Genomic DNA, 16,106 nt, shown 5'->3' on the forward strand with positions numbered 1-16,106 from the left:
AAAACGACATGATTAATTATTAGTCAATGTATGCAAGGAAAGAGAGAAAAAAGTTAGCGTGTGTTTTGATGAAGAGGAATCAAATTTATGCATCCGTATACCTTGTCCTATTGATGAAAATGTGACATCTAACTACAAGTCATAATTTCAAATTAAGCCTTTATCTAAACTTTTCTTTTCCTTTTTTTTGGATATGACAGCACTTCCATACAAGATCTCTCTAGTTGAGATTATGCATGCATGGCAAGTGACCTTGTTTTATCCCATCATTACACTATATAGTAATCTTAGTTAAGGAAAATTATGCTATTTCCATCTCCCAACTCATCATCCATGCATTAGCCATTTGACAAACTGGTTTACCCATTTATGAATAAACAAAGTAAGAGGTCATTATATATACACCTTTGTTTGCACCATCTTTTAGTCAACTCATAACCCAACATTGCTTTAATTATTTTGCATTTATACCAGTTATGTTTAGCATTCAACAACGAAAATTATAAGTTAGAAATTTCAAATTAAAATAATGTAATATTAATTTTCAATCATTATATAATTTTAGTTTTTTTTTCAATAATTTGATTGAGAACTAGATCACAACATTCACTTAAAAAATTAATGTAAGACTTTTAATTTTTATCAATTGAATTTCCTTGCTGTCTTGGTTTTGATGATCAAGCAGTAATTATGCTCTTATGCATGAAAAGAAACTGTTGTCCAATTGAGTTATAAATTACCCTCTTTTCTTTATTAAGCTTAGATTTCCATCACATGAAACCATACCAAATTTATCATGATTTTGCTTATCCTTTTCTTTTGCTCATTTTAGTTGGTTATAGCATGAGACAAATAATGGGCTAAAGAAGAAAAGATAGTGGAAACTTTCAGAAAAAAAAAAGTGTTGACATTAATACTAACTAATTACTGTATGATTGACAAGTTTATTGGAAAAAGGGCACAGTGCTTGCAAAATTAGTCAGGAAAAAAAGCTGATCCTACCCATATTTAATTTTTGCTTTATCATCTTTCAAATGAGTATTATCAAACTTTATTAATGCTTGTTCTTTTCATTTTTAGTAAGGATGACTCTTCCCTGATGTCATGGGGACATCAATTCACTCAAAAGTAAATATTACGTCTATGATGATTCATGTTAGGTCATAGTAACAAAATATAATCATATTGTTAAATTCATTCAAAATATATTAAACTTGGACTTAAATTCTGCTACGAATGGAAGACACTGTATTGTCGATTTGGGCCAATGTAGTAGGCCTAATGGAGTAATTGTTTGTCAAAGTCTAACAGGCCTGGCCCGAGATAGGTCCAGTGCAAGTGAGCTGGGTTTATATGTAAGAAAGCGGGAAAGTGACACATAAGCCGTGAAAGAACACTGTCTTCTTTTTGGGCCGTTTGCTTACTTCAATCAACATAAGTTGGGCAACTTCTTTCTCTACTTTTCGGTTTATCACTATTTGTTATGTGAATATTTATTTTTTATTTATTTTAAACTAATTATTATATAAAAATATAAATATTTTTATATTAATTAAGTTTATTTTTTTTATATTAAGCTAAATAAGTTATTATACTTTTGTTTTGAACAACTAAACCTTTATAACTAACTATTGACGTAATTAATATATTACTTGTTATTTTATAATATATGATGTTAATATAACATGTTGATATTTCATAATGGATGATTATATGGTATGATAACATAATCATGTGATTTTTTACTTTTCACATCAGTGTCACGTGGGTATAAAACTGATAAATGATATTTTGATTAATAGTAATAAGTCAATCATCAATTATAAAACTTATTTAACTCAAAATAAAAATATAAACACTTGATTAAACATAATAAAAAGATTTTATTCAATTTTCTGAAATAACTTTAAAACTTTTTAAAACATTATACAAAAAAAAAAATCATAAAAAGACTCATTAGAAAGAAATGTTGATTTTAAACTAGTATAAAATATTTTCAAAGGACTCTTCGTTATTTAACATTTCCATGCTCAATACTTCTTAGACATTTTAAATTCATCCAAGTATATGATATTTGAATCTTCAAAATTAATGTGAAAATTTATGAATAAGCATGATATATTTGCATCGGATATAAATCTAAAATTAATAAACTAAATGTTCATGTGCTTAAATCTAGAATTCTATCCAAATATGCCAATTTAATGGAAGGGACTTTATAGAGGGCCCAACAGGATATGTCCAAAATTGAACAAACAAGCTTTGCAGTTTGCACGGGCTTTAACACCCACCTCCATAGCGAAGGAACTCTGCTTTTGTATTAGTTTAATGAGTCTCCAGACTGCTCCCCTTCCCCATAAATATTCCAACACAGAGGAGTCATTCCAAGGGCAAAGATTGCGAGAAAAGAGAGCTTTGAGTAGAAAGCAAGCAAGACAAAAGGGCAACAAAAACCTTGCTTTGATTTTTCCCGATGTGAAGCAAGCATATATGCCAAATTTGCATGAACAAAAACAAAAACATTTTTAAGTGAGGAAAGAGGAATTTTGATCAGGGGCAGGTGAACAGCTTCCCTTAAACTACATCTTCTCTTAGGACCTTTTACCCCTTTTTAGTATTCTTCAGATATACATTTCTAAGCAAAGTGACTACTTACAGCAACGTGAGCTGCTCAAGAATCAAATCTTTTATGGCCAACCCAGCCACTTGTCCCCTCTCATTGCCTTGATTGCCCTCTATATATGTCCCTATATCAGTCTTCTTCTCTTTGAGTGGTTTGGAGGTTGAAGCAAGTTAAGACAGCTTTGCCCTGGAGTTCTTTGGCATTGCTGAGGCTGAGCAATGGAAAGCAGGATTTGCATGCTCCTTCTTTATTCAACAATGGCGGCCACTCTGTTCATACATTGCGGTAAGCTGATTTCCGCTATTAAGTGAAATTCAGCTTGAATGATTCATCTCAGCATATATGTCGCATTTCACTTTGTAATTAGCTTTGATTCTCCTTCTGGGTTCTTCTCCCAATTGTGCACTGTTTAACTGGACAAACGACCTGACTCTGCAGATTCTGAAGATTTCAAAATGCTTTTTCTGTAAAATTTCTCCTCTTCACATTGCATAGGTTTACACCCAAAATTTTTAGAATCACTATATTAACATTATCATCCTGTGTTTTTTAATCGTTTTCACATCAGATATTCCAATGTTGTTCCATGTACGCTTGATTCAATGGTCTACACTACACCTCGGACTACCCCATGACATTGAATCGTGTGATTCCTTAGACACGAAGAGTTGTGTTACTATCAACTTTTATTTATTTAATCCATTTGTCTTTGCTGATGGGCCGTTTACTTTTACTTCTTTAGTCTCATGACGAGTCAAAAGGTTACATGGAATATACTATGTTTGCTTTGTCACTAAGTTTCTGCTCAAACCAATATAGCTTATCAAAACTGAGTTTTGCATTCAAATTCATGTAATTTATATCTTTCAATAAACAACATTTAATTAAGTGTAGACCATTTTATCTTTCTATATCAAGAGCTATAATGAAAAATTGTTGGAATGCATTACCCAACTGAAGGGATATTAACCTTTGTTGAAATGGAGCAGATCAGGGCAGAAACTTTTGCATTGGGATGATTAATTGCAAATCTCTAAGATTTTTTTCTCCTTTGGGCAGATGCAAGGAAATCAATGGGACTAATCAAAGATCCAAAACATTCAAGGAGTTCAGTCATAAAGCACACAAAGAAATTGCAGCTTATGAGTAAGCTTATGAGTTTAGTCATTGAACAACCTACTGATACATCTAATACCCAACCTTATGGTGTAAGCTCACCGTTTTCTTTGCCACCTTTTGATTCACTACCCCCTGTGAATTCCCCTCCTTATTGTGTTAACCCCCCTATCACCCCTGGAACCCCTACTACACTCCTTCCACCTCCCAGCGGAACCACACTCTCCCCGCCATCTCCCTCTTCCATCCTCCCTCCTGTTCTTCCAGGCCAAAGCCCACCACCAAGCTCAGGTGGTGGAGCGGTTCCAAGCCCGCCCCAATTCTCGGTCACTCCGAATCCACCGGCAATATTTCCAGGCCCGCCACAAGCAATACCAACACCCACAATTTATATCCCAAGCCCATCAGGACCCGGGAGCCCACCTTATTTTGAGCCTAGCCCACCATCCATTGTCTTGAGCCCACCATTCTATGTTCCATCCCCATTCGGTTTTAATCCGAGTCCACCGGTGTTTCTACCACCGATTGTGTTCCCTCCGCCCACGGTTCCACCACCTCCCAATGTGGCTCCAAGCATAGCCTTATGGTGCGTGGCTAAGCCCTCAGTGCCTGACCCTATTATTCAAGAAGCTATGAACTATGCATGTGGGTCTGGAGCAGATTGTGATTCGATTCAGCCCAGTGGGTCATGCTTCCAGCCTGACACCTTGTTTGCACATGCTTCTTACGCTTTTAACAGCTACTGGCAAAAAACCAAGGTTGCAGGTGGTACATGTGAGTTCGGAGGCACAGCCATACTCGTCACAGTTGATCCAAGTGAGTTTCCCAATTGAAAATTGCTAGTACAAAACCTGCAATTAAAAACTATCTCATTCTTTCAACATTGCTTTCTTTTATTGAATAAGAATTTTTGGCTAGTTGCTAACATTAAATTCGACCTAAACCCTTCAAACAATAAAGATAACTTGGCAAATTGCTTCTGATTTTGGAATAATTAAATTTCAGAATAAAATTCAAATGAAATTTTACTAATTTGTGTTAATTCTTTGTACTGTGCTAACAGGCTATGATGGTTGCCATTTTGAGTACCATTGATTGGTGATGATAAGGCCTTCCTCTTGGCAGCTCCAATACTCATCTCTCTTCCTTTTTGTTCCCCTTCTTGGATTATTCTTTTTTCTTTTTTTTTTCCCAATAAAGAATGTAGATTTTTCTTCATGTTACCATGACCCACACATTAATTTTGTAAGTATAAGAGTCACATGGTAAATAATAGTTTCTTAGGTGATCCCATATAGAAATAGCTTCTTTCTTTTTTCTCTTCTTTTCAATATTAGGTTCTTTGGCCTTTGAAATTTTCTATTGTAAATGGGATCCACCTCTCCCTTCATGACATGTATAATTTGCATTGGAAACTCCTGAAATATACGCGACACATCAATAAAATAGGAGATGACAATGTTCTTTTTTGCTTGTCTATTTGTTTATTAGGCTCTTTTGACTGCGAGACCCTTACCTTCTTCTTTTCATTCACGTACATTTTTATTACTCTTTTCGTTTGGAGTTAAGGTGTCTTATACTTATTCAAATTTTCTGTTTTGGAAACGTGCAAGCTCATCAACTATCAATAAAAATTTTTAATAATATTTAATTTATCAATAATATATATAAATATTATCTATTAACAATACATCAAATATAAATTAAAAAAAAATCTTTTCTGGTTCTACAAATTTTTATTGGCATAATCTCTAAAAAATTTCGTAAACTATTTGAGAAAATTCAAAAAAAAATTTATATTTTTATTGTGTTCAGTTAAGCTTTTATATTTTTATTTTGAACAAAATAAGTTTTTTATATTTTTATTTTACGTTAAATAAACCCTTGTAACTAATGATTAACTTATTAAAAATGTTATTTATCATTTTGCATCACATGACGTTAAGGTGACATATTAAAATATTATAATTAATGATGATATGACATATTAATATATTATAATTGATGATTATGTGACATGTTAATTTGACATAATAATATGATCATGTGACATTTTTCACCCTCTACATTAATGTCATGCCTTTATTATGTGGATATAAAATGATAAATGATATTTGAACTAATGACAATTAGTCAATTATTCGTTATAGGAACTTATTTAATTCAAAATAAAAATATAATGATTTGACTTAATGTCATAAAAGAACAAAGACTTATTTAAATTTTTTTAAATAATTTAGAATCTTATTTGAACATTATATCATCCTTATTTTTTTCCCAAATTTCAAATTATAATTTCAAGTTTTAATAATTGAGTTTGGAGGATATTGATTGGGATTCTTGTTATTATACTCTTTTGAGCAGAAAATAATAAAAATACCAAAATTTGAAAGTTATATATATATATTTTTCATTTTAAACAATAATTTGTAAATCTTTAATCTGAGACAAAATGAATATTAATATTTGACATATCTATATTGATCCACTATAAAAGAAATCGAATTAATCTCGCATAATATCATGCTCAATAAATCGATAATTTTGTTTAATTAAAAGCTTTACTCTTGATTTCTCACTTTCTTTTTTAGTTAATATATTGAACAATAAAACTACCATTCTCTTGTTTTCTTGTATTAATATTTAAGAATCTCTCTCTATTATCCTTTTCTTTTAGAACAATTTATTCTAAATGGTAAAAAAAAAAAAAAGCACATATCACACATGTGCATATTATTGGACTTCCAATCTCACCAAACCAAATTTTAACAATCCTGGCCCAAGAAGAACCCAACCCGATCATTCGCTCCACGAAAGGATCAAAACGACGTCGCCCAGTGGCAGATCAAAACAAATTCCGGTTCGAGTTCGTCCTCTTCCTTTCTCCCCTACCCCCGTGTGTCCCCGTGATCGCGAAACCACCACACAGATCGGACTCTCTCCTTCTCTCGTTCACTTTCTTACAATGAAGATTTTTCATCTCTTCCTAATTTCTTCACTTCTCTTCTCATTTTCAAGGGTTTGCTCTCTTTTTCTATCTCTTTAATATAATTAGATCTGATATTGATAATTCTTTTCATTGATTCAATATTTGCTCGTTTTATTATCGTAGGCTGAAGATACTGGATCCGTTTTCTTCATCGATAGTTCAACTCATCAATTTCTTCGCACTCAATCAACCGGCGATGTTGCTCAGGTATTTATTTGTTTTCTCCTAATTCATTCCAATAATTTGTAATCAGGTTTCATTTATTTATAATTTATGATGAACTTTAAGTATCAATAGATTGTGTGGATGGTTACTTTTAGTTGGCTAGAAAATGTAAAGTTGGTTAATTTTGTTGTATTTAGCTGTTTTACTATGTATAATAACTTTTCTTTTTTGAATTGGTTAATAATAAAGATTGCGGTTCTGATAACTGATATTATCATTTTACTGCAATGTTTTTTAGATGATAAATCCCTTTGATTAGGTATGATCAAGCGGATTTGGACCTACTTAGATTCACATTTGATAGTAGGAGAAGTATTTTGTCCACAACCTTTTTTTTTTTCAAGTTTCGTTCTGCATGTTAAGATTGGAGTATCTTATGCTATTCATGCTTCTAAGTTTTTAGACGCATTTTGTTCTTTTCTCTCACTTTCAGTGTCCCTCCTCCCCCCCCCCTTTTTTTTTTTTTAACTTTAACAGTCGCAATCAATGCTGCTGCATGAAGTTGGTGCTGCTGTATCAGTCTTGCTTGGCTTTGCACCACCTACTACGCTTTCAGCTGCCGGTTCATCTAAGGTGTCTTTTTACTCACGAGTCCTGACTAATAAATCTTTTTGATTTCTTTTTGTTTTTGTTTTGTTCATAGAATCTTTTGTTTAAAGGTGTTATTGCTGTTTTGCAGCTGAATGAGGTTCTCATTCCAAATCCATTTGATAGACCCCGTGCTGTTTTTCTGCTTGAAGTCACTGGAGTTGATGGTACCTGCACGTATCTCAAAGTTTATTTTCTCTCTGTTTTCTTCTTCACTCAGTCCCCCATGTCCATTTTGTTTAATGAATGTTTTTCGACCTCCAGATCCTCTTGTTGTAGACCCCAAGAATGCTCTCTTCATCAATGCCTTGAAGAGAAGTGTTGATCTTGGTTCAAGAGCAGACATTCAGCTTCCAGGTACCTGACCATTTGTCAAGATGTAAAAAAAAAAAAAATGTAAAACTGTCAGACTCTAGTCATGACTTTCATTGTGTTGAAGATTTTCCCCCAAATGTATATATTCATTAGGATTTGTTCATTATATGAATTTTCTTGCAGATGAAGAGGAAGTCTCTGTGATTTCTTTGGATGAGCCTCTGGGAGATTACACTGAAGAAGAGATCAATGATTTTGTTAGTTTATTATTCTAGGCTTTAGTTGACATCTCTGTTGTTTGTCGTCCATTTGATTGCTTATTTGGGTCTCACACGTGACAGTGAAGTGGTTTTATGTATCTGTTTAGGCATCTTGGTTGGGTGGATCATATGTTACTGATGCTACGGAACCTCTGCAAGGAGTCTTGACTATTCCCTTGGCAAATGGTGACAATGTGAATTTTCATATGTCAAAGGTATCATTCAGGAGCTAATATTTTATGTTTTCCTGTTTATGAATTGTTCTTGACTGACACTGTTATAGTAGTAGCAGTAGTATTTTGTCTTGAATTCTCAATTACCTCATTGAGAGCTCTAGGTTTTGATTTTTTGCAGAAAGTACATAGGGAATTTGCATCAAAACTGTTGGCTCTGTCCCACAATATAAGGAAAGCAATGAAGATGCATGCAGATTTGTCACAGACTTTGCACAGACCTGCTGAGTTAATAATGGGTTCTTTTGATGCGATTAAGGTGCTAAACATACCGACTTGATCTGGCTAATACTAACTATTATTTGGTTTCTTAGATTGGTGTCTTGTCTGAAAATATATTTGGAAACCGTCATCTTTAACTGGAAGGATTCTTTTATTGTCATCATCTTACTTTCCGTGATTAAAACTCTTGTAAATCCATTGATGAGGAAGAAAAGGGTTTATTTGAATTGCAGCTCTTTTAGTTAAAAGTGAAATGTAAATACCCTTCTACAACATGTATTACATTTTTCCCTATTGACAAATAGCATTCTCAGATGCCATGCTTACTTGGCCTTGTAAAAATGTGTTATCTGTCTTCTTATCAAATGTGTGTGAGAAGACATGCTCTGTATCTACAATAATGAAATATTAGTCAGATGTTTGGTATTGATTAAAACTCTCTAAGATTTGTGTCTAATTATGGGCCTTGAGTTTAGAAAATGGTTAATTCATGTATCTAGTCATCTATCTTCATGCTATTGTAATTTTTGTACTGCTTTTTCTTTTGTTTTTCTTCCTCATCACTTAACCCCCTCCCTATTCCTTTTGATGTTAAAAAAAATATGTATGTTACAGGCTTTGCAGGAGCAGCATGACGCTGACGGTATTAATAAGCAAGGAATGAGGCTTCAGCTTGCCACAATTTCCAAGATATTTGATTCATTGCTGACAGCTTATGAAGGTTGGTAACACGTTGAACACTCCATTGTGGAAGGAAAATGACCTCCACTTTACTAATTAATTAAGAGTTAGAAATATGCTGTTATTCCAGTTTTGTTCATTTTCATGCTCCGTGTATACAAATGCAAAGGCAGGGAGTCTGCAACTTGTTTAAAGAAAATAGTGATATATAATTTTACCCATATGCGTGTGCATCTATATATTTTGGTTTTTATTTTTATTTTTTGTTATCATAGTTTGTTTAGCTACGAGAAAATAGACATGGCAATCTACGTGGAAGTCTCTATGCATTTATGCTACGGATGGTATCCTCTAAATTTGCAGTGAATGCTTTTCATCTCTTGAGTTGTTGACAGCATTTGTCTTTCTATTACCCCCCATCCCCCTCAATCCAATCCCTGGCTGCCAATTTGTTTAGCAAATCTAATTGATGATTGGGCAGGTGAAATTGTTGGAGCTATTGTCTTTAATGGGGTACCTCAGCCAGAATCAAAAACATTGATGAATGTGATGTTTACCTCTCGTCCATCTCCGCGTTGGTTGGCAGAAAAAATACGCTCTCAGAATACCACTGATGCTGCACAAGTGTTGGTTAGAAGGACCCTTGCTTGGGTAACTGGACTTGTTCTTGTCATTGCAACTCTCTTAGGGGTAAGATTTATTAAGTTGGATGCCGGATTTTACATTGTTCCTAGAGTGCTTTTTGACATTTCTGGTAATATTGAAGTTCCATGAAATCTATAATTGCATTGCATAAAACCAAACAAATGCTAAGCCTTTTGACAAATGTTGAAAGTTCTTTTATCCCAGGTTTTAAAACAATTGAAAAGCTCAGACAAAGTTTTAACCAGATGTACACATTTACTTCTATGGTTTCCCCTCAGGGGTGTCAACTATGTTGGGAAAAGATTGAAAAACATTCTCTCTTGATTGTCAACTGCAAAGGTTTTGGTTTGTGTCTTCATTGTTCATATGCTGTTGACTAATTTAGGAGTTCCCATGACTCTGTTCTTGTCATCTGGCTGGGTGTGGCTATAAGGCTGTTTAGTCTAATCAATTATATTTCTTTTTGCAAACTATGGTATTTGATTATCCACTCTTGTTTTGTGTTTTTTTACTGCAGGTTTACTTCCTTCTCAACATGCCACTGACAAGGGACACACTTTTGTATTCTAATGTCAAGTTAGACTAAGCTGGAATAAGCCCAAGTATAATGAATATTTGAACTCTCAAAAGCAGCCCCAGTGTGTTTATGCTTTATTACCAGGCAATTCACGGTTATCTTATTACCTTCTATGAAGCTGTTGGTGTTGGATAGGTTAATCTGGACAGCCAGCAATTTTTTTTTTTCTTTAGGCTTTAGTAGCTTACATCAAGTAGAAATTGTACGATCAAAAGGTTGAGGTGCCTGGGCGAGGGTGAGTGCTATTGGGCAAAGAGGATTGAGCTTTACAATTGTATCCATCTGGTGGTGAAGGATGGTTTCGGTTATCTATTTGATTTCAAGCAGATTTCGGCTGTGTCAATGTATGTTTTGTCATTTCATATGCTGATAATTGTATTCCGAAATTCTGAATAATGAAAATTTCTCATCAATCATGGAACATTGTTGTACAAAAATGGGCGTTTGTAATCCAACATTTTGTTGTAGCTCCTTCCCTTATAATAAAGCTTCTCTTCGCCATTAGAAATTTTAAAGAACAAAAGAAGCAAGCAGCTACAATGTGAAAAAATAAAATAAAATAAAGGATTGCCATCTTCTTCACGGCAGTTGTAGCTGGCTAAATAATAAATTTAAGATGATAGATTATTGAATAAAGTAAAGAGAGTGGATAATCAATTTAAATAAATTATTAACTAAAAACATACTTGTAATATTTATGGGTGTGAAACCAAATCACTCATTAAATAACTATTTATTTTAGTATATTCGCATTAAGACAATTAGATTAAACCCCACCTTGATGATGGGTACTTGTGTATTTTCATTTTGGACAAAATGGGTACTTTGTGTATGTATTTCAGTGTTCCTTTTTGCACGTGCTATTCTTGAGTTGGATTTCCAGTCCTATGCCAAATTACACGAGCAATTCCCACCAACTTCCTCACTCCCATCTCAGTTAGGGTTTCTCCAGGTTTGAAGGTTTATGCTTCTTGTTTTTTAATTGTTTCTCCTCTCGTCATTCATGGCTCAAGAGAAAAACTTCTTTGCTCTCTTGACCGACCAAGAATCCGAAGTTGTATCAAAGCTCATTGATAGCCTGAAAGTGGAAGAGCCCTCGAAGCCGGATGCCTTGGATAACAAGAAAGAGCAAAAGCCAACGCATAAGTTTCAGAATATGGATCCTCGTAAGATGCTGGCTAAACGTATTTTCCTCCCCAGGCATGTTTTGAGATCTTTCCTTGTTCTCAGGAAAGAAATGAAGGAAGAGCAAAAGCCTGAAGGAAACAGCGACGCAAAAGAACCAGGAGAAAAAGAAGGCGAGATTAAGGCTACAAGTGCAACCAACAACAATGGACAACAACCAAGCAGTGGAAACGGTGAAAATGCCAAGATAGAAGGCAAGAACTATCCTGATAATTACCATAATCATGTTTATCATGAGGGTCAGAGAGGCTATAGAGTTGGCAATGGCTATCAGGGTAACTATAGGAATTACAGCTATGGAGGTGGTGATGGATATAGGGGAAATTATAGCACGCCTCCTGGGTATCAGGTGAATAACAATGGTGGTTACCGTGGAGGTAGGGGGGGTATAGGAGGAAGAGGATTTCAACAAAGCAGGAAATTTTATGAGAAGGAGGGTCAAGCTGTTGCTTATGCTAATAATCATCAACATCAACAAGAGTTTGATTATGGGAAAGAACGTCTACAATATTACGGTGGTTATAGACGTCGAGGCCCTCGAGGATATTACAGGCGTGACGGAGGTGAATGCTGTAACAATGGAAAGGTTTACCGTAAAGTGGATGGTGATAATGAATATAACAATGATAATAGCAAGAATGACAATATTGCTGTTGTGGCTAACGAGGGGCAAGAAGCTGCTGCTTCTAACAGTGGCGACAGTGAGGAAGGAAATGGTGATAATCATGGTGACAAGAAGTCCGAAATGATGGAGAGTAAGAGCAAGGGATTTGAAGGTAAATCTGTGATCAAGGCTGAAGAGAAAGAGAAAGTGGATGATGGGAAGAAGTTAATGACTCTTAAAGAGTATGAAGAGTCTCTCCTTGAAAAGAAGAAACCTGTGGAAGCAATGAAGAAGGACGGGGGGAGAAAAGTTACGGCAAATAAGGAATTCGGGTCGATGCAAATGATTGGGAAAAAGAAAGAGGAGAAGACGTCTGAGACAAAGAGGAAAGACACTTGTCATAGCCTTGAGGAAGAGAGAGTAATTCGTAAGTCAATGAGCCTTAACGAATTCCTAAAACCAGCTGAGGGAATTAGGGAGAAGAATGAGCAGCAGTATGGTGATAGATCCTATGGGCAGAGACCTTATGGCAGAGGCAATTATGAGCAGGGGAATAATGGAAGGCAAGAAGGGCAAATGCCTTTGTATGGTGGCTATAGGCCCTATGAGGATTATGGTCCTCAGATTTGAGGACCTTAACCAGTTCCCTGTGCTGGGAAGAAATGGGACTGCATAAATTCCTTGATATAGCTTTGCTTGGGTTGGAATGTAGAACGATGAAGTTTCCTAGATGAACATTTCAGGTGCTGTAGAATGAAATGAATTGGCAATGAAAATCTGAAATTACCAATTACTAGCTGTTAACTTTAGCAGTCTCTTTGTTATAAAGTAAAAGCTCGGCTGAGGGAAGGAGTAAAAGCTTCCCGCCACCTGTGTGTTCCTAACGTGTGGTTTAAAAGCTGTAACCAAACACTACAATTATCAATCAGAATCAGAATCAGAATCGAAGTAGTAACAAAAATATCCGCTTTCTTCCCTCCTTCTTCTTCTTCCTCACATTTTCCTCTTCAGTAATTAATTTCTCTATTCCTTCCAATTTAGATGACTTCCTTAATTCCTCTCTCTTTCCATCCTCCTTTTCTCCACTTCAATTCCCGCTCTTTTCCTTCCAAATCCTTTCCACTCTCTCCTTCCCCTTCCAAACTCTTCCTCTGTTTCTCTTCTTCAACTAATTCCTCGAATTTCGATCGCGAAGAAAGCCGGTGGCTTCGCGAAGAACAACGGTGGCTCCGGGAAGAGCAACGCTGGCTAAGAGAAGAGAAGCGGTGGTTAAACGAGAAAGAATCTCTGCTTCGGCAAATCTCCGAACTCAAGCTTCAAATCCAAACCTTAGAGAACCGGAATTCGGTTCAAGGAGCTTCGGTTTCGGAGACGATATCGAGTATCGGAGCTTTATTGCAGGTGTTGAAAGAGAAGAATCGGATTGCGGACAGCGGAGAAAGCACGAGTGAGATGGTTTTGGAAGAAGTAAAAGAGAAAGAGGTGGTAGTGGAGGAAGGAGTTAGGGTTTTGGCGAGGAGGGAAAAAGAGGAAGAAAAGAAGATAGAAAGGAAAGCGTTGAGGGTAGGCAGCGAAGGAGAACAAGTTCGAGAAATGCAGGTTAACTTACCAAAGCCAAGGATTTTGGAACAATTGGAATTTTCGATACAAATTAAAACTTTAAGGCTACAATCTTATTGTTGTTTGGTTATAGATATTTGGGACAAATTCAATGGGAATGCTCTTTTGAGCGGAAATAGAAAAAGCAACAAGAAAAGGAATGGACTTGCTTTGTTTGGCTAATTTAAATTTCTTCCTTCTATTTCTTGAATTCCTGTTTGCATGTGCTAATTGCTACGCTGTAATATGATATGTTCATGAGATTGAAACGGAGTGGATCATTGATCTTGATTTGTTCCCGAATGCTAACAGGAGGCATTAGAAAAATTGGGTTTTTATTCGGGAGAGGAGGACATGGAATTTTCTAGCTTCTCCAGTGGAACTGAGCGTGCCGTGAAAACTTGGCAAGTAAGCTGTAATTTCACCATTGTTTGTTGTTGTTATGGATAAGAGTTTCCCATTATTATCATAGATATTGATACCAATGACAATATAGTATCTTATGGATTGCTGATTAGTAAAAGCTTTTTATCATTCATCTAATTTTTCATTCATCACTAAATGTTCCCTCTTGACAGGCAACAGTAGGTGCTCGCGAAGATGGAATAATGAGTGCAGAACTTCTTCAAAGGTTGTTTACGGGACAGCAGATCAAGAGTTCAGATCATGAAGTAGCCCCTCCAACTGTTCCAGAGAAGGTATGTTCAGATCATGCAGAAGGCAAAGTTTCTCGTGCATGCTAGTACACTTAAATTTTTATATTACCCAATAAACTGCTTAGTTCCTTGGGACTAATCTTGTATTATAGGAACAAACGAATGGAGCTGCAATTGCTTCTTTGACAGAAATCTCAGAAATACAACAGGAAGTTGTGAAAGAGGAAGGTTTCACACAAGCTGAGGTATCTCAACATCGAGTTTTTCTTCTTGGAGAAAATCGGTGGGAAGAACCCTCTAGACTTGCTGGAAAGGATAAAAAAGCCATGGAAAGTAAAAACAGAGATTCCACAACAAGGTGCCATGCTTGTCGTGGGGAGGGCCGTTTAATGTGCACAGGTAATTATTATTTCAAGTTGGTTTCTTAACGTTCCTTATGTTTTTTTTTTTTATGAATGTAGTGCAAAATGTGATATTTGCTCAAACGATGAAGTCTTCAGAGTTTTCAAGTGCTCTGTTGCATGTCATAATTTTCATCAGTTGTGTACCTGGAATTAAATAGTCTCACTGACATTGTTTCTACTGCAGAATGTGATGGAACAGGCGAACCCAACGTAGAACCGCAGGTAAAAGGGTTTGCTTGTTCTTGTTCTTTATACGATCTGTTTAGTAATTGTATTCTGCCAAATTGACCATTGGACTGATTATTGTGATGCAGTTTTTAGAATGGGTGGAGGAGGGAGCAAATTGTCCATATTGTGAAGGCCTTGGGTACACAATTTGTGACGTATGCCAAGGAAAAGCAGTGATTTAGGCATCCAACTGTGGTTTAGTGTTCATTTAACACACGTGTTAACACGGAACAAATTAACTAGGCTATCCAGCTGTGGAAATGAGTTGCCTGACCACCTGCTACAACAGCTCCCTATTGTCTGTTACATCAATCTTGCTTTACAGATCATACAAATAAAAGCATGATATCCATAATCTTTCAGAAACTTTCACATTACATTAGCCTTGAACAAAACCCATTAGATTATTTAGATGTAAAGAGTACTCTTACAACTATTTTTTTTAAAAAAATTTGTCCAGTTAATAGTGTTATATCAAGTGAACTAATTGTAGAAGTAAGCAGAGCGACAGTATCCATTGCTTTACAATCATTTGGTTCCTTGCAAGTTGAACGGTCCATCTTCACATAAAGGAAGAAAAGTTGGATACAAACTAAAATACTGAACGATTGTGCCTGCCGAGAAACGACGACTGCAAGAGAAGGGGCTAAAAACATCGGACTCCAAACTTGGTAATCACAGTTTTGCTAAGTGCCCTTTTCCGTCAATATGACAATACAACACCACTACTATAATGGGTGATGACCCTTAGAAGGTCCCCTGTACACCCCCGATTCCTCCGCGGATCAAATCTCCATATGAAGTATTTATAACCATTTTCCATGTTATCTAACTTTTGCTTCTTATGTCTCTGCTCTGCTATTAATCCAATGCAATAGAAGAAGAAGAAGCAAATTCAAGTGAGGGAAATAGTACTTTTAATTTGAACAAGTAGTTTCATTTTTTGTTTTTAAGTG

General features: G+C 35.6%; 3 protein-coding genes across 3 annotated transcripts; all 3 read left to right on the forward strand.

Moving 5' to 3' along the window:
* On the forward strand, positions 2,415 to 5,212 carry LOC18602749 (extensin). Its single transcript, XM_007034337.2, has 3 exons — positions 2,415 to 2,908; positions 3,683 to 4,555; positions 4,803 to 5,212. The coding sequence occupies exons 1-3, from the start codon at positions 2,842 to 2,844 to the stop codon at positions 4,832 to 4,834; spliced, it is 972 nt and encodes a 323-aa protein (XP_007034399.1). The 5' UTR covers positions 2,415 to 2,841; the 3' UTR covers positions 4,835 to 5,212.
* LOC18602750 lies at positions 6,582 to 10,941 on the forward strand. The gene is made up of 11 exons (XM_007034338.2): positions 6,582 to 6,758; positions 6,852 to 6,935; positions 7,431 to 7,526; positions 7,633 to 7,708; positions 7,806 to 7,898; positions 8,040 to 8,113; positions 8,224 to 8,331; positions 8,471 to 8,608; positions 9,187 to 9,292; positions 9,734 to 9,942; positions 10,415 to 10,941. Exons 1-11 carry the CDS (start codon positions 6,705 to 6,707, stop codon positions 10,481 to 10,483), a joined length of 1,107 nt encoding a protein of 368 aa, XP_007034400.2. The 5' UTR covers positions 6,582 to 6,704; the 3' UTR covers positions 10,484 to 10,941.
* On the forward strand, positions 13,198 to 15,522 carry LOC18602752 (golgin subfamily A member 6-like protein 2). Its single transcript, XM_007034342.2, has 6 exons — positions 13,198 to 13,862; positions 14,175 to 14,270; positions 14,441 to 14,560; positions 14,671 to 14,917; positions 15,107 to 15,144; positions 15,237 to 15,522. Exons 1-6 carry the CDS (start codon positions 13,305 to 13,307, stop codon positions 15,330 to 15,332), a joined length of 1,155 nt encoding a protein of 384 aa, XP_007034404.2. The 5' UTR covers positions 13,198 to 13,304; the 3' UTR covers positions 15,333 to 15,522.

Source organism: Theobroma cacao, chromosome 4 (genome assembly GCF_000208745.1).
Source record: "Theobroma cacao cultivar B97-61/B2 chromosome 4, Criollo_cocoa_genome_V2, whole genome shotgun sequence".
Taxonomy (NCBI): domain Eukaryota; kingdom Viridiplantae; phylum Streptophyta; class Magnoliopsida; order Malvales; family Malvaceae; genus Theobroma; species Theobroma cacao.